Source organism: Cydia pomonella, chromosome 26 (genome assembly GCF_033807575.1).
Source record: "Cydia pomonella isolate Wapato2018A chromosome 26, ilCydPomo1, whole genome shotgun sequence".
NCBI lineage: Eukaryota > Metazoa > Arthropoda > Insecta > Lepidoptera > Tortricidae > Cydia > Cydia pomonella.
Window position 1 is genome coordinate 10,828,606 of NC_084728.1, and position 26,064 is coordinate 10,854,669.

The 26,064-nt window shown below is 35.8% G+C and overlaps 1 protein-coding gene across 1 annotated transcript in view; it reads right to left on the bottom strand.

The window, feature by feature from the left end:
- LOC133532287 (talin-1) overlaps window positions 1-26,064 on the bottom strand; it is a 165,395-nt gene that overhangs the window by 70,954 nt on the left and 68,377 nt on the right. The window contains exons 16-22 of the mRNA XM_061870891.1: window positions 25,597-25,716; window positions 24,813-24,951; window positions 23,371-23,451; window positions 22,639-22,763; window positions 21,721-21,822; window positions 7,737-7,907; window positions 6,689-6,890 (exon numbers count right to left, since the gene is read on the bottom strand). Of these exons, the coding sequence (XP_061726875.1) occupies window positions 6,689-6,890; window positions 7,737-7,907; window positions 21,721-21,822; window positions 22,639-22,763; window positions 23,371-23,451; window positions 24,813-24,951; window positions 25,597-25,716 (940 nt within the window). The remainder of the gene's footprint in view (window positions 1-6,688; window positions 6,891-7,736; window positions 7,908-21,720; window positions 21,823-22,638; window positions 22,764-23,370; window positions 23,452-24,812; window positions 24,952-25,596; window positions 25,717-26,064) is intronic.

Sequence of the window (26,064 nt, forward strand, 5' to 3'; positions counted from 1 at the left end):
TTTGATTATCTCTGAAATGAAGTTAATTATAATACCGGTGTCTTTGAGATAGTTACTTAATTTAAGCTCAGGAATGCACCCTTGAAATTAACGGAAATGAAAACACGGTGTATATTAGCCGCAACTTGTTCATTTTCAATAAAGACACGCCAAGCTCGCCTACTTTCTTTTAGTGTAGGAAATAAAGGTAGTGGACCCCGCAGTAATTCCTCTGCCAGAAAAAACTTTACAGTATGATAAAGTATCAATAAATAAAAAGTATTGTCTTAATTTCCAAAGAATAATAATAATAGGATTTAAGTAAATACGTAAAGTATTAAATCGTTAATATCTTTTTACGGAAAAATGCTCCGTTCAAACTTTCTTCACCAGACATATTCATGTAACGTATTACAACAATATATGAAATATCCAAAAAAATATCCCAGTAGAAATACCAATATTAATAAAATATAATTTTTGGACGTGTCTTGGACCGGAAAATTACTCCGTCTAATTTTTTCACTGGAATGCCATTTTATTGCCGTTTTATAGCTACAAAATGAAAATCTAAAAAAAAATCCATGTAACTATACTATTTTCAGAAATTGCCTTTTTACTCGCTGTGAAAAATTTCTCTATCCATTTTATTTATTGAATTAAGATCACAGTTTTATTTCCATCCAACTATAAAAACATCAAAAAAAATAACGAGCGTATTAAAAACTTAACATATCGGGAGCAGTGTGTAGGGAGCGGGGTGTACAAGCGGGGTCGGGAGCGGTACCGGCCGCCGCAAGCGCGCGCGCCGCGCCTGCCTGGCGGTGGCAGCTTGCTACTTCTCTATTCATTCGCGTATCGCCTAGGTGCATAGGTTACTGTTGTTAAAAATATTTCTACTTGTTTCTTTTTTGACCTGCCTAATGCCTGCCTGTCTGTGTAGTACCTACCGTAAGTATAGTCTCTACCGTACCTACAAATGAAGTAGGTAGGTTATGCGATGTGTCTAATTTAAATATTTATATTCTTAAATTCAATTTATTCAATTCGAGTCGTACGTATTAGGCCATCAAACGAAGGAAAAAACGGGGAAATAATTCGTGTATAAGCGAATTTTGGCATAGTTGTAGATAAAGGGACCTTACATAACATACTGAAAGTACTGATAGAGGGGGGTGGCGCTATTGTGTACGGGGGAGGGAGGGTTTAAATGTCCCTTTTTTAGTTTATCTTAAATAACTCGTGAACGGTGGCCCATATCAAAAAATGATCTATCACGCAAATGATCTATGTAACATTTCCTACAAGAAAAATTCAGTACACTTTTTACTAGGATCAATATTTAGAAAGATATTAAAGCGGGAAAATTAATTAAAATCAATTTTCTGGTCCATTTTTCTATATTTTCGTAAACGGTGGCAATTAGCAAAAAACGCTGTAAAATGTAAATAATCTACACAAAACTTCTACAAAAAAGATTCAGTACCCTTTGTGAAAGGATCAATATTTAAAAAGATATTAAATAGGGAAAGTTAATAAAACCAATTCTAAGGTTCATTTTCTTTATTTTCGTAAATAATTTGTAAAGTATGACCCATAGCAAAAAAAAATGTCTTATACATAAAATTTTCTATAAGAAATATCTAGCACACTTTTCGCTAGGATGAATATTTAAAAAGATACTAAAGCGGGAATGTTAATAATAATCAATTTTAAAAACCCTTTTTAGTTTTCATAAGTAACTCGTAAACGGTAGCCCGTAGAAAAACACGTTCTTATACATAAAGAATGCACATAATATTTCCTACAAAAAAATAATTCGATCACTTTTCTCTAGGATCAATATTTAAGAAGATATTAGAGGGGGTAAATCAATTCATAGGTACTTTTTTTAGTTGTTCGTAAATAACTATTAAACGGTGCTCCAGTGCAATAAGAATGTTAAACATAAATACTTAACATAAAATTTTCTGGAAAAAAGATTTATTACACTTTTTCTTTAGGATCAATATTATTGAGATATTAAACGGCGAAAGTTAATTTTAATCAATTCTGCACATTATTTGTGTTTCTCGCTTTAAAAGCTTAATAAATATTGAACTTAGGGAAAAGTGTTCCGCATGTCTTTTGTAAAAAAAAATATTATAATTGTTTATATACACATTTATATTTTTTGCTATAGGTCATACTTTACAAATTATTTACGAAAAACTAAAAAAAGAGACCTGAGGATTCATTGTAAGTAACTTTGCTCCTCTTTGACTAAAAAACCGGACAAGTGCGAGTCGGACTCGCCCACTGAGGGTTCCGTACTTTTTAGTATTTGTTGTTATAGCGGCAACAGAAATACATATAAATATAAATATTTCTGTCATAGCATGCCAAACTATAATTCTAAACGTAACCAGCGACAATGATATCGCTCGGAGCGCACGTGAGACAATTGCATCGACGCGGCTGCTAGCTCTAAATAGCCCTTTTTTAGTTTATCTTAAATAACTCTTAAACGGTGGCCCATATCAAAAAATGTTCTTTCACGCAAATCATCTAAATAAAATTTCGAACAAGAAAAATTCAGTCCACTTTGTTATTTAAAGATTAGGCGGGAAAGTTAAATAAAATCAATTTTATGGTCCATTTTTCTATATTTTCGTAAACGGTGGCAATTAGCAAAAAACGCTGTAAAATGTAAATGATCTACATAAAACTTTCTACAAAAAAGATTCAATACCCTTTGTGAAAGGATCAATATTTAAAAATATATTAAAGAGGGATAGTTAATAAAACCAATTCTAAGGTTCCTTTTCTTTAGTTTTCGTAAATAATTTCTAAAGTATTACCCATAGCAAAAAAATGTCTCATACATAAATAAGTAACATAAAATTTTCTATAAGAAATATGTAGCACACTTTTCGCTAGGATGAATATTTAAAAAGATACTAAAGCGGGAATGTTAATAATAATCAATTTTAAAAACCCTTTTTAGTTTTCGTAAGTAACTCGTAAACGGTAGCCCGTAGCAAAACACGTTCAAACATAAATACTTAACATAAAATTTTCTAGAAAAAAGATTTCTATTCTTTTTCTTTAGGATCAATATTATTGAGATATTAAACCGCGAAAGTTAATTTTAATCAATTCTGCACATTATTTGTGTTTCTCGCTTTAAAGCCTTAATAAATATTGATCTTAGGGGAAAATGTTCCGCATGTCTTTTGTAGAAAATTTTATTATAATTGTTTATATATATATTTTGCTATAGGTCATAATACTTTACAAATTATTTACGAAAAACTAAAAAAGAGATCTGAGGATTCATTGTAAGTAACTTTGCCCCTCTGACTAAAAAAAACCCAACAAGTGCGAGTCAGACTCGCCCACCGAGGGTTCCGTACTTTTTAGTATTTGTTGTTATAGCGGCAATAGAAATACATCATCTTTGAAAATTTCAACTGTATATCACGGTTCATGAGATCCAGCCTGGTGACAGACGGACGGACGGACAGCGGAGTATTATTAATAGGGTCCCGTTTTAGCCTTTGGGTACGGAACCCTAAAAAGGACCTGGAAACTGATTATAATGAATTTTAATATCTCATTAAATATTGATCCTAGCGAAAAAAATTACGGAACTTTTGTTGTGTAAAATTACATTTCTATTATTAATGTATAAAGAACTTTTTGCATTGGGCCACTGTTTACGAGTTATTTACGAAAAACAAAAAAATTAGGGACTTGTAAATTGTTTGTGATTTACTTTCCCCCTTTAATATTGTTTTAAATATTGATCCTGAAGAAAAGTGGTCTGTATGTTTTTTGTAGGAAATATTATGTTAATTATTTATGTATAAGAACCTGTTTTGTTATGAGCTGCCGTTTAAGAGTTATTTACGAAAAATTAAGAAGTGACTTTAAAATTGATTAGTATTAATATTCCCGCTTTAGTATCTTTTTAAATGTTGATCCTAGCGAAAAGTTTCATATATCTTTCTTGTAGTAAAAATTATGGTTAATATTTATGTATGAGAGATTTTTTGCTATGGATCATACTTTACAAATTATTTACGAAAAACGAAAGAAAAGGAACCTTAGAATTGATTTTAATTGACTTTCCCCCTTTAATATCTTTTTAAATATTGATACTCTCAAAAAGTTTACTGAATCTTTTTTGTAAAAAAAATGTGTAAATTATTTACGTTTAATAAGGTTTTTGCTATTTACGGGTTATTCACGAAAATATAGTAAAATGGACCATAAAATTGATTTTAATTAACTTTCCCGCTTTAATATATATTTTTTTTTTTAATTTATTTATAAAAGAGAAATTACATCGGCTATGGTCACTTATCTGCCAAACTGCATAGCAGTTTGTTGGCAGAAAACTTATTCTACCCTCCAACATTGTTAAGTAAGTTATTGCTTACTTGATTTATAGCTATATTTATAGTGCGAGTGCGATTTCTTACAAACAATTGTAATAGCTTTGGATAGGCAGACTAGATAAACATTAAGCTAACATAAACATTAGTAGCAATAACAGACTATCTAACTAGGTTTGTTTACCTATTTAGTCAGTCTGTTACTGCATTGTCATGGGAACAGTAGGTATAGGTGCTCGATTTCATTTCATTATCTTAAATGTTGATCCTAGCGAAAAAGTGCACTGAATCTTTCGATTCGGCAATTTTATATATATTATTTACGTTAAAGAACATTTTTTACTATGGGCCACCGTTTACGAGTTATTTAAGAAAAACTGAAAAAAGGGACCTTTAAACTCAGTCAGTCTATGTGGGCGTCTAAAGAAGGTAGCTGGCAGGGACTGGATGCAGAAAACGGGAAAACGTGCTTTGTGGCGCATCTGGGGGAGGCCTATGTCCAGCAGTGGACTGCAACAGGCTGACGATAATGATGATGAAGTATCTTTCAGCTTATAGTACAAGTTTCATCAAAACTGGTTCAGTAGTTTTAAAGATCTCGATGGTTAAGTTTTAAGATATCGCAATTTATTAACGATAAGCATACAATAAGTAGGTAATCTTTATTACGTGGCAAAAATTCTAGAACCTAGTTGTTTTTGACGTCGGTTGTTATTAACGTCTTTAGCGTGCTATTATTCTAATCAATGTTATATAAAACTGCGTAAGTATATATTATTCGGTACAAAGAAAACGCAAAAATCACTAAATGTAGTGTAAAGACTCACACATCAGTGACAACGACAACTCCCTTCTTAAGTGTGGACTGCGGGTCACGCGGTCGGGTCGTACTAGTAGCACAAGGACACTAATCTGCACTTAACTGCTAAAGGAAGACGGTACATTATTGCGTAACCGCGGGATGGATTTATCTTCGCTTCAAAAATTTCGGTGTTCTGGATGATATTTCTTTTGGATATTTTGAATTTAAGTGTATACGTATATATTTAGTATATATTTAAAAGAATACAGGCTGATAAATTTTCCACTCTCAGTTTTTAATAGTTGTAAAATACATACATTTGGGTATGTATTTTTTTTGGATATTCTTACCCACTACGCCAAATTATATTCTAAGATCATATAAGAAGAAAAAAAATGACAGAGCAATTTTCCGATGAAAATGAGCGTCAAAAAAGGAATTATCATTAAAAAAAAAATCTCATATTTGACAAAAAATTTTGATTTTTTTCTAGTATTACATACTGATACAAATAACTTATTTGGTAAAATAATTTTGGACAGAGGAATTACTCGGTTAAACATATAAACAGATTTATATTTTTACGTATAAATACCTAACTTAGGTTTTTTTTTTTTTGGATATTTATATGTTAGTTTCGGCTCATACTATACAATAACCAAGCAAAATTTCATGGACTGAGAAATTATTGCATGGGTCTCCATACAACAACTTGCTAGATTTACTACACTATTTCTAATGCTAAAAAAAAACAAACTATAGTATTAAGGCATGACGTCACTAGATAAGTAGGTATCTTATGCAGTTGTTGCCATACAGCCAAACATAGGATCGTTTGGTGAAAAAAAAATTACACCCTGTGTGTTGACTGCTGCTAGCTGCTAATAAGGCCGTAGTCTTGACGGTAGCGGGCAGCGGGGCGGTACGAGCGATAACAATTTATAGACGAGGAGTCGATATGTATTTGAATGAACATATCCTGAGCGCTCGCACCGCTCGAACATATCATAGCATATAAAAAAAATAACTGCTTATTTCTAATTTTTTGACGTTACATGTTCCGAGACTTAGCTTAATTTAGATTTGTTTTAGATCAAGTCACCGCTATTATAGCACCGCCAACGAGCGTACAATGAAGCTAAAGTATCTATAATGTAATAGCTGCGTACTAGTTTTATGGCCGTCCAGGCTGGTCGTCTTTGGAATTCACTCCCTCTAAATATTAGACAAACTCCAAGTAAGTTTTCTTTAAAGTCGATGTCACGTAAGCATTCGCTAAAAGAAGAATTCGAATGATATCCATCAATATTATATTTATACTTAGTATATATTTTATATCCCTATGTCCTTAATAAGCATAATTAACTTTTTTAATTGATTCAATGTATTTTCTCTCTGCGCCAATTGTGAGCATCTTAGTTTCGCCCTATGGTTGACTCGTAGAGAATGCCATTTGGCATTAAGTCCGCCATTTGTGCATTGCTGTATATATTGTTTGCAGTAAAATTTAAATAGATAAAGTAGTCACCAGTATGGCAATGCTGCAGCAGTCGCTCCAACTCCTCGGAAACGCGTCTAGCGGCTGCTGTGAGCTGGTCCACGTGGAGCGGCGCGGCGCGCTCGGCGGCGCGGCAGCTGGCCAGCAGGCGCTCCACCGCGCGCGCCACCAGCCGCGCCGCCGCCGCCAGCTGCTCGCGGCACTGCGGGTTGTGCAGGGTTGGGGCTACCACCTGCCGCGACAAATAAATATATATAATAACGACATTCTTACACAAATTGACTAAGTCCCACAGTAAGCTCAATAAGGCTTGTGTTGAGAGTACTTAGACGACGATATATATAATATATAAATATTTATATATACTTAACCTGTAAACCTGTAATTGGCTTCCCTGATACATATTTATGTTAACCTAGTTTTAGTTTACTTAAGCTGTTGGTTTTCCGAATAAAATAAAATAAATTAAATATATAGAACACACCCATGACTCAGGAACAAATATCCGTGCTCATCACACAAATAAATGCCCTTACCAGGATTTGAACCCTGGACCGTCGGCTTCATAGGCAGGGTCACTACCCACTAGACCAGACCGATCGTCAAAACACAACGAACATCATGGTCGTAACAAATATCGAGTGAACTAAGTAAATCTACATTTTTTTTCTTTTTATTGGAGAAACAACAGAAGTATGTGACAGGATATTAGGTTACATTGTTAGGTACAAACAATATAGAGATGAACACGTACTTCCTTAAACGCTCTCACTAAAACATACATAAAATAAACGGACTTAACTAAACGGTATGCTAACATACAAGTTTACCAAGTGTTGTAGACCATGCTTATGAATATTATAATTTAGGTACTAAAATTTAAATGGAGAAGAAAATAAAACTAGCAAAAAGTCGAAATTAGGTACTGACAACCAATTTGCGCAATATATTATTAAGTACATTGACAGTACCGATACTAGCAATGTTGACGACACACTACTGACAAACATAATATAGGTTTTACTGTATTATCAATTAGTTATCGAAAGGGCAATCGATGAATTTGAATTGATTTTACCTTAGCGCAGGCGACCAGTTGACTGGTAGCGAGCGCGCAATGCGTAGCGGCGGCGATGATGCTGTTCTGCAGTGGTTGGTCATCGCGGCATTGGGCGGCGACGTTTTTGGCTTTCAGGACCAGCGCCGCTGTCGTGTTGGCCACGGCCTTAGCGAGCGACAGGAGGATGTCCTGCGGGAGAATTGTTGGGTGAGATGCTGGCTTTTTTGCAAACGATAGTTTTCAATTGATTGCATAGTCATGTAACTTTAAATTTTTTTTTTTTTAATTTATTTATCAAAAAAAGTTGGTACAATATACATTTACATAATATTTCGCCAAACATAACGTAAATACGTAAACACGTGTCTGAAATAGATGTCTTAATATTGCCAAAAAAATTGTAAGTTTCTTTATATATTATAGCTGTCAAAAATGTCTTAATTACAAAGGAGATTGAAGAGGATTCTTACCGATTGCGTGTAAAAGTAAAGTCAGGGAACTAACACCCGAATTATCAAATGACAGTTAAATTTAACATCGCCTTTTGACATGGTAATAATTAATTATATCGTTCATCTCTTTCACTTTAAATAATCATTCCTATAGGGACCGTGCGCGTTGGAGGGTCTGCCATCTTGTGGCCTGAATCGGAACCATAAACATGCACATGTACACGTCACGTGTTTTCTTGTGCATAGTAGGTTCTGCCATCTTGTGGGCTACATCGGAACAAAAAACATCACATTTAAGCCTCGCGCCAAAAATCTGACGGCTCCTGTGCTGCCTCCTACAGTTCATGCACGCTCCCTATTGCCACAGCTATTAACACATTCACTGCCGGGAACCCACCTGGTGGGCGCTCGTGAACTTTGTTCAGATGCCGGACAACCCGCTGGGCGGGTTGTTTTGTACGCAGCTATAGACCACCGGTTTCTGGGGTAGTGCGCCGTTTTTTGTCTGGCAGTGAATGTGTTAAATGTACTGCTTACTATCGGGCGGGCCGTATGCTTGTTTGCCACCGTCGTTGTATAAAAAAAATGTACATAGATCGGTAAACTAATCCCAAATGTTTGACGCAACTACTTTCTATAATAATTTTTTAGATTATCTCGTTTCTGTAATTCATTGTTGAGCATGGGCCGTTCTTCTCTTCCATTTTCCATGTGCTGCCATCTGTATCTGCCATACACCATCGCGAAGATACTGGCTTATGGCTAATTTTTTATCTTTAGTTTAAGTTGTTAGTAAGTTTTATTTTATTATGTATGTTTATTTCTTTGTTTTTGGATATTAAAATCATTTGACTAGTGTTGTTAATTAAGCCAAAAAGAATTTGAAATAGAGGTGGATTGTCAAAGTAGACTTTATAGCCACAGTAAATTTACTTTTAAGGTTATACCTTTGGCCTATGCTCTATTAGATGGCGGCACTTTTTGATATTTAACAAATTGAACACATATCAGTGAAAGAATAAGGATCAGATTCAAATGGCGTTCTAAAAGTTTTAATCGTGTGTCGAAAGATCAAAGTAAACTTTGTAGCCACAGTAAATTTACTGTGGCTACAAAGTTTACTTTGACAATCCACCTCTATTTCAAATTCTCTTTGGTTAAGCAGTCTTATTAAACACTAGGAAGTTTGAGAACCAATGTAAATTTTAAAATATGTTGATTTGTTTTATTTTAAGAAGTCCCACTTCTACAAAATATCTTTATTGATAGATGTCAAAAAATGACAAGTAACACATTGCAAAAACTAGGTTTAAAGAAAAAAAGTTAATAATCACTTTAAGGTGGTTCGATTTTCATACAAAAAACAATCGCTATTTATTAATTAATTACACAATATTATTACATAAATAGTTGCGCATCTATCTACTTTCGAATATTCATTTGCGCTAAATTAATAGAAAAACTTTGTTTCATACAGAAATCATGCAATAATCAACGTTATATTTTTATAAATTTTACTCATGTGTGTGTGACAAATGTCGTGTACAAATACATTGCGGCGTTGCCACTCCGGCCATCGGCGCGACGTTGCGACGTTTGACGCGTTTTTAGCTGACTCTGTCGACACTGACACTCAGTGTGACCAGGCGTACGATAATTGTCGTACATGTACGATAATTTGGGCCCCGGTATGACGTAATGTTCCAAAGAGCATTATCGTACACTAAAGTACTATAATTTCAGCCCTTGGATGATGCCACCTTAAAAGTCTAGTAATTTGAAGCAAAATATGACACTTTCTCTCAGAAATAGGCTAAAATTTGTATCTTTTGGGTGTTCGGCTCCTTGGTGTAAGTTTAAAGTTTAAAATGTCTCAATTTCCTGTATACCGTTTGAGTCTATCCCAAAAATACACAAACATAAACAGATTTTTTGCGCAATTTAGACGAAAATTGGATTTTTTTTATTATTAATTGGAAATTTAAGCTTATTTTGCTAGACATTTTTAGGGGCTGCCTTTTTGATTGGCGTACGATATTTTTTTCAACGGTACAATAATATTGACACTCAAGTACGATAATTCTCTTCCGCTCACCTGGCAACACTGCTGAAACTTGACAGGACCTGGGGGCCTACCGCGAAAACCGAAATTCGCAAATTGCGGGGATCTTTCTCTTTTACTCTCACTAAGACGTAATTAGAGTGACAGAGAAAAATGCCCGAAATTGAAGAATTTCGATTTTCCCGGTAGCCGCCCTGGTGCTTGAGGTACTTGATAGAAAACAACGCTGCCGCATGTTCTGAATTGTGATTTTATGTGTTTTTGGATTGAAAATGATAGCAACGTCTAAATCAAGTTACAAAAATCATCGATATTCTGGTCCGCGAAAAACCAGGAAAAGTGTAACTGTAATTGGAGTCTACAAAAATGACCAATTCATAGAAAATATGACCTAGAAACTAGTTCACTTTTATAAAACTCAATTTTGCCCGAGATTGTACTTAGGCGAATACCTAAGGGAGCTAAGTGTATTGATCTTGAATAATTAGTTGGCTAATATATGACTCCAACATGATATGGACATTTACATCATAACTATTATACCTAGTTGGTTACTAAGTTCTGTTACTCGATTTCTTTCTTTCTTCATAGCGTTGTCCCAGCATATTGCCACGGCTCAATGGAGCCTGGGGTCCGCTTTGACAACTAATCCCAAGATTTGGCGTAGGCACTAGTTTTTACGAAAGCCACTACCATCTGACCTTCCAACCCAGAGGGTAAAACTAAGCCTTGTTGGGATTAGTCCAGTTTCCTCACGATGTTTTCCTTCACCGAAAAGCGACTGGTAAATATCAAATGATATCTGTTCTGAAGTTCTGTTACTCGATTTGCAACCTCTTTATTTCCGTTAAAACAAATGCTACCGAAAAAATAAAAAATGACATAATGTGGTGGATTTGTGAGCTATAATTATATACCACACATAACGCTTATCTCGTCGTATCTATAATGAATTGGGGCCTAAAAGAGAATCGTATTCCAATATTTTGAAACGCTTGTATTACTTTCTATATTAAGTAAAAGTTGCCTTAAAATGCAGCTTTTATACTAAAAACGGCTTGAAATATGTTAAATTAACAAAATATATTTTGACAGATGCTTTCGCGCCCAAAACGCTCTTTGAAAATTGTGTGACGTCACAGTTTATGGTTTGACACATAACTACATACACACGCAGAAGATACGAACTTTCAACTGATATTTTTGTCATTTGTTGTTAATCGCCTAACTGTCAACAGTGTCAATCCGAGAGTTGTGACGTCATCAGTATCTTCAATGACGTTTCGAGTTTGGTCACGTGACGTGTGCCAAAAGATATTTTAAATTCAATATTTACAAAAATATGGTCATTACAGGTCCCCTAAAAGTAGTTTAACATGTTCTTATAATCCAAAAGAATTTATTGGGATACAATTATGCCCTAAGATTTGTAGATGGAAACAACCCTATTGCGTTGCACAAATGTGGGCACCCGCCAAACATGATTTTGGGTGTGTCATACTCAGGGCTAACACAGATTCATTTCTGTGAAAAAGGTGTGAAAACCGGAAACTGGAAACCGTTCTCGAACCAATAGTGAACCCCTTAAGCCACACCCTATTTCAAAACCAGCCATGGATCTTTAAACAGGACTCAGCTCCTGCACATAAGGCAAAAACAACTCAAGCCTGGTTTCGAAGGATCAAAATTGACTTTATTGCCCACGAAGACTGGCCGTCCTCCAGCCCGGACCTTAACCCCCTGGATTATGCCATATAGCAGGTTATTGAGGAGAAAGCCTGTGCTAAACCCCACACAAATCTTAACTCCCTCAAGCGGGCCATAGTTAAGACAGTGACGGAATTAGACATGACAATCGTGCGTGCCGCTATTGATGACTGGCCTCGTCGTTTGAGGGCCTGTGTCAAAGCCAGAGGAGGCGATTTTGAATGATATTGTCATATGTAATTCCTGATTTTGTGTACTTCATTTTAATATACATATACTTTATTAAACTTTCGTTGGTATATTTTATGTAGATAAAAATTATTGCAGTAACAGAATTTAATAACCAACTAGGTAGAAAACAATGCAATACATAAACACATAAATTGGATATGATGTGATCCGTTGAATGAAATTGACAATAAATAAAATAAATAAATAATTTTCTATCTCTAGGCATTGTGTGAAACTTCTAGTTGTGTCAAAATATCGGGAAATCAATAATATAAACAAACATGGTAAATATCTCATTTGACACATAACTACATACACACGCAGAAGATACGAACTTTCAACTGATATTTTTGTCATTTGTTGTTAATCGTCTAACTGTCAACAGTGTCAATCCGAGAGTTGTGACGTCATCAGTATCTTCAATGACGTTTCGAGTTTGGTCACGTGACGTGTGCCAAAAGATATTTTAAATTCAATATTTACAAAAATATGGTCATTACAGGTCCCCTAAAAGTAGTTTAACATGTTCTTATAATCCAAAAGAATTTATTGGGATACAATTATGCCCTAAGATTTGTAGATGGAAACAACCCTATTGCGTTGCACAAATGTGGGCACCCGCCAAACATGATGTTGGGTGTGTCATACTCAGGGCTAACACAGATTCATTTCTGTGAAAAAGGTGTGAAAACCGGAAACTGGAAACCGTTCTCGAACCAATAGTGAAGCCCTTAAGCCACACCCTATTTCAAAACCAGCCATGGACCTTTGAACAGGACTCAGCTCCTGCACATAAGGCAAAAACAACTCAAGCCTGGTTTCGAAGGAACAAAATTGACTTTATTGCCCACGAAGACTGGCCGTCCTCCAGCCCGGACCTTAACCCCCTGGATTATGCCATATAGCAGGTTATTGAGGAGAAAGCCTGTGCTAAACCCCACACAAATCTTAACTCCCTCAAGCGGGCCATAGTTAAGACAGTGACGGAATTAGACATGACAATCGTGCGTGCCGCTATTGATGACTGGCCTCGTCGTTTGAGGGCCTGTGTCAAAGCCAGAGGAGGCGATTTTGAATGATATTGTCATATGTAATTCCTGATTTTGTGTACTTCATTTTAATATACATATACTTTATTAAACTTTCGTTGGTATATTTTATGTAGATAAAAATTATTGCAGTAACAGAATTTAATAACCAACTAGGTAGAAAACAATGCAATACATAAACACATAAATTGGATATGATGTGATCCGTTGAATGAAATTGACAATAAATAAAATAAATAAATAATTTTCTATCTCTAGGCATTGTGTGAAACTTCTAGTTGTGTCAAAATATCGGGAAATCAATAATATAAACAAACATGGTAAATATCTCATTTCTTTTTATAATGGTTATAAATAGAAGGCCATGCAATTTTGTAACTCACTGTAATTTAATTAAATGTATCGTAAAAAAATGTTTTAATTCTACTGTAAAATAGTACCTACTTTTTTAAAGGCTGAGCAGTAAGGGATTGCTTAAATTTTAGAACAAAACAGCGTTTTTTTTTTTTAAATACCGGAAAATCTGACTTACAAATTTGGACCTTCTTAGGTTCATTCTACTTAGAATCTTCTCCACCCTAGCATTAAAAAAAGATATCCTAAAATATCCATACCATTAAGTCACATTTTAAATTTTAAAACTAAAATTTCAATACAAATTTTCGGGTTTTTTTAGCACGAGGATTGATTATGCTAGTGATTCTGAGTTGGAAGAACCCAAAAATATCATGTGTGAGAATCAGATTTATAATATTTTTATGGAAAAACGCTCATATTTCTCATAAAATAATTTATTAATAATAGGTACTTACTTGAAAATACTGATAACAAAAAAAAAAATGAGTCTCGAACCCACATCCTCTTGCATGTATTTCCACGTACATACCGCAACGCTATTGAAGCCTACTCACGCTGTGCCAAATTGTCTACTACAAGTACAAGGATCCCAGTACGACTGTTTGAATATGTGAGTGATACTTAGAAATAGAGTCAAGAAACATTCTGTCGACATTAAGGGGTAGTTTTTGTACAATGAAGTGTTCAATGTTTGTTTTAATAGTTCAATATTTATTTAAAGAGTGCGCTAAACATAATTTACAGTATAGAAATACCAAGACTACTCCACAAAAAAATTAAAACTCAAAATTTGCAATTGTGGCGCCATCTAGTGAGGTTTAAGCTTTGGGTAACCTAGTCGAACCACCTTAAGTGATAGTTTTACCAGTAACATTTACTTTTTATGTAAAAAAAATAAAAAAAAACGAAAAAAGAATTTTAAAAAAAACTTTTTGCAAAATTGACCTTATCTCATTTTTTTTCTTTATTTTGGCATCAGAAATGCGAGTTTAAAATATTATCGTGTATATACATTTTAAACAACTAAAGACGCCGCCACTGAAGGGCTTCGTCACTTATTCTTTGATATTTGACATATATTGGCTCTATTGCATTTATAAACGTTTAGGCTGTTGCATTTATTTATTTAATTTGATTCTCAACAATATACATTGTGTCGAATAATATTTCATGCATATAATTAGTAGATACATTAGATTAGTGGCCTAACGGTAAGAGTGTGCGACTTGCAATCAGGAGGTCGCGGGTTCAAACCCGGCTCGTACCAATGAGTTTTTCGGAACTTATGTACGAAATATCATTCGATATTTACCAGTCGCTTTTCGGTGAAGGAAAACATCGTGAGGAAACCGGACTAATCCCAACCAGGCCTAGTTTACCCTCTGGGTTGGAAGGTCAGATGGCAGTCGCTTTCGTAAAAACTAGTGCCTACGCCAAATCTTGGGATTAGTTGTCAAGCGGACCCCAGGCTCCCATGAGCCGTGGCAATATACCGGGACAACGCGAGGAAAAAAAAATTAGTGGATACATTAAATACTTAAATTAGGGTCAAATTAAATATTTATAAATGTTACTACGTATTTTTCATGTAATATGATGTCACTGTAAATGTTGTATTGACTTATAAAAGAGCCCTTGAGGCCTACTAGCAGAGTTTTTTTTTTGAACTTTGAATTTTATTTCAGTTTACAAAAACTAAGAATTCTACTTTATTACTATTACTCACACGGGGTTTTCACAGCCTACAAGTCATTGAAGATACTACTGAGCCTTAACTTACACTCGCACCACTAAAATCTGTCACCCGTGTATTTGGCAGACATTGTCAAGTTTTTTCAGCCTGAGTTTCATCCTATACTTTGTATCTTTAGGTATTTAAAGAAAAGTAAACAAAATCTACCCTCAAATGGCTCCTTAAGCCAGTTGAGGGTAGATGAAAAAATTACATGCTCAAATAATGTAGGTTAAAGTCAGGTCGTTCAGTGACAGATCCAGGCGGTTTTGTATTTGGTTGGTTAACAACAAATGTTATAACTACCCGAAAATGTACAAATAGTTTTTTCACTTTTATTTAAATACCTAAAAATACAGAGATCGTATTCTTTTGTTCCTTCTACACACTTATCTTGATGGTTAGGAGCGTCGCGGCTTTTTGTAGCTCAGATAGCGACAAAACCAAAACCTTTATTAACCGTAATAACGTATCACCAACCGTCTGGGTCAAGCGGTAGCCTACATGTATTTCGATCGGGTCTTATACTTCTCGCCTGGAATGATACCTATGGCAGTTCATTTTCATATGAAGTAGCTATCTCGTAAAATATGTGTTCGTTTTTACATTTATTTATTTAGATATGTAACATTTAAATAATAAAAATAAGGTTGTCATATTATCTTCAATTATTTTTTTAATTGAATCCAGGGACCGGCCTGGTATTCCCTACGAGGGCTATGGAAGGGATAAGGCTTTGCTTACCAAAGCCGTTGCTAACTAAAACCCTTTCATTTGGCTTTTTAAGCGCTTCATAATACGGGTAAGCTGATTTCTAAGCGCTAACCTCTTGAAGGGAAGGGAAGGATTTATAACATGGCCATTTTTAACTTACTCTTCGAAAAATAGAATCAAATATTGCTTATTTATGTTTAAAGTTAATCATAATTTTTGGGTTAGCAAGGGGATACGCTTTTGTTTTAGCGGTATTTCTGAAAAGGAAACCCCTTCCTAGAGCTCATTCAAATGAACGGGTAAGCAATTCAAAGGGAAAGTCAATTGTTGGGTTATTCGATAAACGATTAAGCCATTTAAAGGCTTTTTTCTGGTAAGGGGTGGACGGGTCCCTTTCAATCTAAACATAGACTAAGGCACTGTCATAGCGACTATCATTAGACGTGACGTCAGCTGTGCCTCGAACTCATATATCTTACAAAGTGAGCGGTCTTTTCAAAAACTTTGTAACTTGGCTATTGACTAATATCCCCTATCACAGAAAATACTATATTTCTAACAACTGATTTTAGGGATGGTTAGTTTCCAAATGGACAACTGTATTTCTTCATCGAGCAGCCATTGGTTTCATATATTATTCTAGTCTCAGTAATTGGCTCTCATTTCTAATTTAAATATCATATTAAATTGCCCGAGTATCTATAGAGAAAACGATCGACTCATCGTCACATAATACATTAAAATACTGATATTTGTTTTTAAGTCAAACATGGTAATTTTCTCCACAGAGTCGTGAATTATTCTTGCTACTACATTTACTTGTGCTTTGGACAGTTAGTGCAAAATAAAACCAAGGTTCCAGATCAAGCAAATGTATTAACAAAAATAATCCAACATGGCGCATGCGTGCTAAAAATAATAAAAAATAACCATCACCTGTATATCGGCCGCTTTAAAATGGGTAAGGATGAAATAGTTTGACAGCAAAAAAATGTTTTTTGTTTATACTAATTAAGATAAGCGTTCTAATTTCTGACAGCCTGGAAAGCCTTTCTAAGCTTGAAATTAAAATTGAAAGTATTGGGACATTTATGTAAGTTGTAATTTCTCCCAAGACCGTCTTCTTTTTTCATATAAAACTGTAGTGACTTGAACCTTGTACTTTTTCGGAATGTGAAGAGGATTTGCCACGCCCGCTTTTCCATACAAACGTAGTCCCCATTTTCCTCTTTGGATATTGACATGGAAAATATTATTACATATTTAGATGTATATGAACCATAGCTATGCCCCCATGTTGACTTTTGTCGATTTTTTTTGTAAAATTAGGAGCGAAAAAAAGAAAGAAAGATAAAAAATCAAACAAAGGGGCATAGCCGTGGTTGATATACAACAAACTTTGGCGAAATATTTTTAATAATGTCAATATACAGAGAGGAAAATGAGGACTACGTTTGTATGAAAAGGCGGTTTCGGGGCGGCCGTGGCCTGTCCTCTTAGGTCTAAAATTAGGTAATCTACTTTTATATACATACTCTCTTTTTCAAACATTTTTACAATATAAATAAGTATTTATGTATAGGGAAAAAACAATAGAAAATTATATTTGAAAAAAAAAAATCGTCATCGCAATAAAACTTACCCATTTCAAAGCGGTCAAAATAGTTTCGTAATTAAACATTTCTGACAGTAAAAAAGTGACCGTTACCTTAATGTCGTGAATATCAAAATATAAGTAAATATTAACATTACTGTCAAAAAGGTATCTTATACAGGATAAAACAACTTAATGAATAACATAAATAAATAGTAACAATGTAAAAACGGATACAAAATAAACAATGTTTGAAAACAAACAAAACATAAATGATTTAAAAACCAAACGTGTGTGGCACTGTACAATTTTTATTTAAAAAAAACACCAAAACATGGTCACTCTAAATTGCCTTAAAAGGTACGGTCACGTCTGAAGATATCGTTACGAAAAAAGTGCCAAAAATATATATTTATTGCCCATATATTAAGGTAGTGAATACATATTTTTGGCACATTTTTCGTATCGATATTTTCAGACGTGCCTGTACAAGGTTTTATGTTTCAAGTATAAAATGTACCGTATTTCGTAATATTAAGTTTAAATCATTAACCAACCTAATTTTGTATTTGAGTAAAATAGGCAATTTATATTGACCAGAGTTTGCCAAAATTTTGACCAAAATTATATAAATGAATTATTATACCAATCAATAAATGCTTTTTTTTTAAGTAATAATTCAGATTAGTTAGCGTATGACTAGTGTTAAAGTCCCTTTTGAAACTTAATATTAATAAAATTTTAGAATTTGTAACTCATAGATGTATTTCATATAAACAGAAAACAATAATACTGAGAATTTTGTTAAATCATACCAAATAATACTTGTAAATGCCAATAACCAACTAAATGAATTAATATAATTTATAACAAAAGTAAAAAATAGTAACGTAAGACTAGATTAGTTAAGCACTGTATAGTTAACAAAAATATAAAATAACAATGAACTACGGAACCCTAAAAATCGGGTAATGATTGGCTCGTGTATGGCAAGACGTAAGTCTATAAAATGAACAAAACTAAACATGGTCGATGTTGTAACTAAGTACCTACCGTCACATGACCGTGAGACCGAATACTTTTCAACTATGGACCAACAGCTTTATTAATAGTACATTACTATAGATGCCGGGAAACGAAGGGTTGCAGGCCAAGTAGATATAGACGGATAGAGGATTGCGGCCGGCAACCCCGTTTCTCGCCGAGATTTGTATAGTGCTTTTCTCAAACTTGCAATTAAAACAAAAATTGATTTAAAGTTGATTTTGGGATGGCCCAGAAAGCGTAATAGTAAATAGTTGAAATGATGTGACCTCGACAACGTTTTGTTTTATTAGAACCTACTTTTTGTACACATAGTAGGTTAAAAATGTAACCTATGTCATCTGGGCGACTAAAACGAATCAACTTGTTTATCATTTGGTAGGTCGTAGCTAATTCACAAATGGATTTGAAATCTAGTCAGGGGGAGGAAACTATTGCGTTCGGGCTTTCTCGACTCCGTTCGGCTCAGCATTGCTCCGAGCAATTATTAGGGGTGGCACAACTTGAAGTTCCTTTGCGTGCACGACCACAGGTAAGATAATCACTTGAATTTTGACAATCCTAAGTAGCCGAAAGGGATAGGTCCATAGATTACTGAATCGCTGTCAAACTTCGGTTTTGTAGGAAGTTTCCTTTCTATACGGTAGTACTATTATATATTCTGCGATCTAGCGTTAACTGATTTAAAAAAATTGCGGTCATGTAACGGTTTTATAACAAACAGTCTAATTCTACTTGTCATGCTAAAAATAAAACCTTAAAACTACGTCATTTTGGCAGTCTTTTTCCTTAAACTTTTGTCTTTTAATGTAACATTAATAAGCTCGAAAGACGAAGCTCGTGAAAAGTAAAAGGAAAATGACAAGGCAGATCAGACAAATAAAAACCCTTGTCAGTGCTTTTATTTCTTTTCGTACCTATTATAACTGTCCGCCTGGTACAAATATCTTTTTCTAAAACGATTTTCGTCCAATGGCACTATTAAAACTGAAGTTTAGTGAACATCGATACACAAAAAAACTCGCTTTAAATCATTCGTCAGGAGACAAGCAAAACTCACTTCTTACTAAAAAATTATTAAACAAAAATCAACCTTATTTCGTTAGTTATACGGTTCATTATGGCTATGAACTTGCGGTGGTAATCAGTGAATTTTGCTTGTCACCTGACGTATTTAAAAACAAAGGGTTTTTATTTGCTGATCCGAAAATATTATGGAATAAAAGCATAAATACAGCTAAAAATAATGTGATTCTATTTTGTCATGAATTGTCAAGAGATTCGGCGACTATGATTATTTCCTATCGTGAAATAATGACGTCATAATACGAGATATTTAAGTACTTCAATATTAAAAGGAAGGCAGTTTCGTCAGGTCTATTTAATTGCAACACAAATGCTCTCAATTACAGTTAATGTAGCTGCGACAATTATGCATACTGTTTCGGTTATCTATCATACTTCCAAAGAATTTTAGTCCGATAGGACATTTGCCATATTTCCGCGTTCGTCTGGACGAGTTTTTATAAATCGTCGGATTAAAAAAAAAACATAAATATAACGTATCCTTCTATAACTATGGCTTAACAAGTTAAAATTCGACAAATTAAATATCGGATATAAAATCTTTGAAATATCTTAGAAAAAAACATTGAATTGAAATAGTTGGGATTATAATAGAAAATATTGACCATTCACCCCGAATAGCACTCGTCAGATCTTATCATTCATTTTGTCATATACCGCTCACTCTACCCACCATACTTCAAAATGTCAGATAATTTTGATAATCATCCATAATTCTATCATTGCTGAGTAATTTTTGGAATTATCAGACATTTTGAATTATTAGGAACGAATCTCATTCAAAGTTCAAACCTACTTACTTGTCATCTCAAAGCACTTGCCCTCACCCTCCTCTTTCTCGCACACGTCTTTAGAAACGAAACACTGCACCAACAACGCAAAAAACGCCGCGATCAGAGCCAAAAACAACAATATATTCAGCCAGTTTTCTTTCCAAATAGTTTTTAGCTCGATTTCTAAGCAAACACATTTCGGACAGCATTTCTCCTGAGTTCTTGGGCATTTCCTTTTGCAGTACTGACAGAAACCTTTTAAGAAATTCTCAGTTGTGTTCCGAAATGTAGGATTATAGAAAATGCGTATTTCAGTTTTGCCTTTCTTATCACTGTCTAATTCTACTGTAGTTTTACGATCACGCATCTCAGTTGTATAGTATTTTTCACTCTTTTTAACGAATGTTTCGAAATCATCTCTTTTGATATTGATTTCGTTTTTAGTGAAGCTAGCTTCGGCTTTTTCCATGAACGTTTCTGTTGTTGTCAATACTCTATTGTATTTGTCTAAGTTATTTAGAAGTTTCATGTTAAGAGCGCCCGCTACTTTAACATCGGGACCAGCTTTAGTGACATCATTACGAATGCTATGACACTCAATTTTAGCTCCATTCTGCTTATTAATCTGCTCATTAATTTTATTCTTCTCAACATTATCCGACATAAAGAACCTTTCACGTAAAATATCATTCTTAGACTTAGGTTTCTCAAAATTAATATTAACGTAATCATGATTAGAAAAATCTTTTTTAAAATTGTATATTTTATCAGAAACAGTTTTAGGATACAGCTTCGGACTATCATTATCACGTACCACATTAAGATTAGAACCTTTAGAATCAACTTTATCATCTAACACATTCAAATTTCCTTTCAAATCTTTATTACCTTCCAAATAACCTTCGCAATCATTTAAAATCGCTTCAAAATCACTTTTATCATCAGCACCTTCTTCTATTATAGCCGCTTTCCCAGGCTTAAACACAGCATTACAATAATCAAGACTCCTATAATAATCGGAATCAGTTTCCTCCTGTATGACATCAAGTTTCCAATGTCCCGTATCTATATCTTCATAGATACCGTCATCATTATACTTGGGGTCGAAGTCGGCGCCGTACTGGTCGTTGTCGCCGAAGAAGGCCTTGTAGAAGTTGTCGTAGCAGTAGTGCAGCTTGCGGTAGAAGGCGGAAGGCTTTACCTGCGTGTCCTTGTCGAGCTCGGAGTCGTCGCCGATGCTGTGCAGCACGGACGTGGACGCCTCGCCCACGCGGGACGCCGCGTTCAGCAGGCTCTGCCGCGGCTGGAAATATCACACGGGCTATTTCATATTTGGGTACTGAAAATATGACAAATTTAGAAAGGTATGTTGATGTTTGGACACGTGGAAAGAAGGTTAACAAAGAGCGTATAAGGGAGAAGTAGAAGAGGGAGCTGGAAGGAATAGACCTCGGCGGACTTTCTCTGATCAAATCGGGGAAATCCTGAAGAAAGGCCAGGTCAAGAGCACCCTAAACCGACGAGCGTGTATGAGAAATGTTATGTCAGGTTAGCGAAAGAGGTATGTCAGGATCGTAGCAAGTGGAAATCCGTGGTCTCTGCCTACCCCTCCGAGAAAAACGCGTGATTATATGTATGTATGTATGTATGAAAATATGAGATTTTCAAATAATGGGAAAATTAAGATCCTTGACCGCCTTTTTTTCCAGGTAATGCCATCCGAAAATTACCATAAATCACTGTTAGTGCTTGAGAAAGGAGACCTAGGTTCTCAGACATGTCGCGCGAGTGACTAAAAACACATGGGTGTAATCCGTAGAATTAGTTTAATGTTAGTATGTCTCACGACAATTTAAATTCGATTCGAAAATTGCTACAGCGAGGGATTATATAAACGCATAAACAAATCTAAGTTCGGTGTCCTATGACATCAAAAAAAAAGATCACATCTATCTTGTTGGTGCGACATGCTTACGAAACTCAAGTCTTAAAAAGAAGAGCGTATTGAGGAGTGCAAAAATCTTTGGAGTCAGACTCGGCAGCTTTCAGCAGAGTTTCAAGGGAAGCGAGTAGAAAATAAAGAGTTCAGAGCGTAGCGATGTATCCTTAACATCCTTACCTCCTTGGTCTCAGGTTCGGCAGCCTTCAGCAGGTCGCTGAAGGCGGAGCAGAGCTTCCTGGTGGCGTCCAGCAGACGGTCACCGTTATCGTCGTCCTCCATCAGGGCGGCGATCATCTGGACACCTGAAATTATATTATTAGGTATTTTTGAATTCAAAGATTTTCTACATCTATTTAACTGTATTACAAGGCAATATTAAGGTGAAATGAGCTTTACGAAGGCGTCATTATTTAAATAGCTTCATTAATGGTATTCAAATCGTAGACCGTGCCTATGAAGCCGATGGTCCCGAGTTCCCGGTAAGTGTAGGAGTTGAAAATAGAGTTCCGGTTACTCTGGTTATAATATTAGCGGAAATCCGTTGAGCATTAGACTTTTTGTTTGCCGCGATATCTATTGTCGAGTAGCAGTACTGAGAGATACGCAACTCGATGCTAGATGTCGACTGCGAAAATAATAATCATTTTGGTACCAAAACTGATGCATGGAGTGAGCACTCTATTACTTCTTATTTATCTATGCCATAACTAAGCTTTTTAGGGATTAAACTTCCTCCCATATTTGCAGTATAAACACTTGGTTTCGTACAAATGGAATAAAATATCGCTAATTATCTCTATCCATGCTACAACACATCTGGAATTGCAGGCGTTCATAGGCTACGGACATTGCTTAACATCAGCCGGGCTATATAAATAATAAATATTTTTTTGAACAAGAAATACTGACCCTTGGTCATCTCGGGCAGGTTGCTCGTGATGGTAGTTATCGCCGCCCCGACCGCCGTGTGGTCCACCTCCTCGGTAGTACCTGCAATAACAACACACATTTAAAAACGGCACATTACAAAAATATTTTTTTTTTTTTTTTTAAGAAAGTTTATTGAGGTCAATTCAAAAAAAAAATACTAAAAAAAACTTCAGACTAACTTAAGTCTAGTCAAAAAGACCCCCCGAGTTGTCCCTGGTGCAAAGGTACCCATAACGCTAGCCGCATTGCCACGTTGAATGGCGATGGATAACGAGCCCGCGCGGGCGTCAGACCCCCCCTCCCTAATCCGACGTCACACTTCCCTAACGAAGACAATTACAAATAGGAATTCGTACAAAACGAAACTAGATAGACTTTTATAATAAAGCATAGATGGTAGGGTTGTATGGATGTGCTATAAACTTCTATGAAATTATGACGTATAAATAACACTTGCACTGCGGGAGCTATGAAAATCGTTGCAGACTTGTCTTGATCTGACTCTATGGCTGTAATTAGTTTATTTAACAAACCAGATCCAGGTTATAAAAAAAACACAATAGAGCAAAAACAACGTTTTGTACGAAAACTTAAATTTGCTGTATTTTTTTTTTACTATGGTATCTGAAGCTATATAAACGAATTACAGGCATATATACTTTATCCTATATTGTAAATAAAAAGTTTCAGAGCAATCTAGCTAGTCATTTTAAAATGAGGTTGCTTCCTTCCTTTTCACCGAGACTGCGTCTTGGCCGAGGCTCGGCAGGGCCGCCATGACGACATAACTTACCTGACGTGAGTGTGACCACTTGTGCGGTGGCGGCGTTCATGGCTGCGATCTGTGACGTCACAACCTGCTTGCTCGTGTCCATGGTCACTTGCTTCCACTTCACTGAAGCTGCATCTTGGCCGAGGCTCGGCAGGGTCGCCATGACGACATAACTTACCTGACGTGAGTGTGACCACTTGTGCGGTGGCGGCGTTCATGGCTGCGATCTGTGACGTCACAACCTGCTTGCTCGTGTCCATGGTCACTTGCTTCCACTTCACTGAAGCTGCATCTTGGCCGAGGCTCGGCAGGGTCGCCATGACGACATAACTTACCTGACGTGAGTGTGACCACTTGTGCGGTGGCGGCGTTCATGGCTGCGATCTGTGACGTCACAACCTGCTTGCTCGTGTCCATGGTCACTTGCTTCCACTTCACTGAAGCTGCATCTTGGCCGAGGCTCGGCAGGGTCGCCATGACGACATAACTTACCTGACGTGAGTGTGACCACTTGTGCGGTGGCGGCGTTCATGGCTGCGATCTGTGACGTCACAACCTGCTTGCTCGTGTCCATGGTCACTTGCTTCCACTTCACTGAAGCTGCATCTTGGCCGAGGCTCGGCAGGGTCGCCATGACGACATAACTTACCTGACGTGAGTGTGACCACTTGTGCGGTGGCGGCGTTCATGGCTGCGATCTGTGACGTCACAACCTGCTTGCTCGTGTCCATGGTCACTTGCTTCCACTTCACTGAAGCTGCATCTTGGCCGAGGCTCGGCAGGGTCGCCTGAACAAAAAAAAGGAAATTAACAAAATTTAAAGGCGGAATTCCACCAGTGCCCGGCACTATGCGGCACAAGTATTTTTGTATTAAATATGCTTGGGTCGCACAGTGGTGGAATCCCGCCTTCATACACTAACAGTAACGTTTATAAACTTCACAGTTCCATAGTCAAAATGGCGAAAACAGAAGGCCTACCGCGAAAAACAAAAATCAAATTTTCGCTATATGCCTCTCTATTTTTATTTATTTTATTTTATTTTATTCGGAAAACCAACAGCTTAAGTAAACTAAAACTAGGTTAACATAAATATGTATCAGAGAAGCCAATTACAGGTTACTATTTCTCGAATATACAAGAGTGACACACAGCTACGAAAATTTAATTGGATCTGACTATCGGTCTGGCCTAGGGGGTGGTGACCCTGCCTTTTTAAGCCGATGGTCCCGGGTTCAAATCCTGGTAAGGGCATTTATTTGTGTGATGAACACAGATATTTTTTCCTGAGTCATGGGTCTTTTCTATGTATTTAAGTATATTATTTATACATTATATATATCGTTGTCTAAGTATCTACAACACAAGCCTTAATGAGCTTACTGTGGGACAATCTATATAATATTTATTTATTTAATAACCGGTATACATACCCTGGTGAGTCCCTCCTCAGTATGCTTGATGAGCTCTCGTCCGCTGGTGATGGTGGACAGTAGCGCCCTCTGCGGTTCGCTCATGATGGAGGTAACGCGAGTTTGCTGGACTTGCGATGCCTACGAATGGAGATATTATATCGATTAGAAAATATGAACATTTTTAAAGCAAATGGGGTTAAAAAGGAAAATAAGTCACATTGACAGAGAATTGCAGAATGAATGGTGGAATGTAGAAATAAATAGTAAGGTTAGTATGTACCTACACAGCCTATTTCGTAGACTAAAAGTCCAAGGATAATGCGTGAAACAAAGAAAGTTAAGTATTAGGTAATATTATTATAATTTGTTGGAAAGTATTTTGAGAGGAAGCATAAAAGATTAAAGTTATCGATTGTCAAAACATAACATATAAACAAGCAAACAATATTAATAATCTGGAGCAAAACGTATAATCTTAAAAATAAT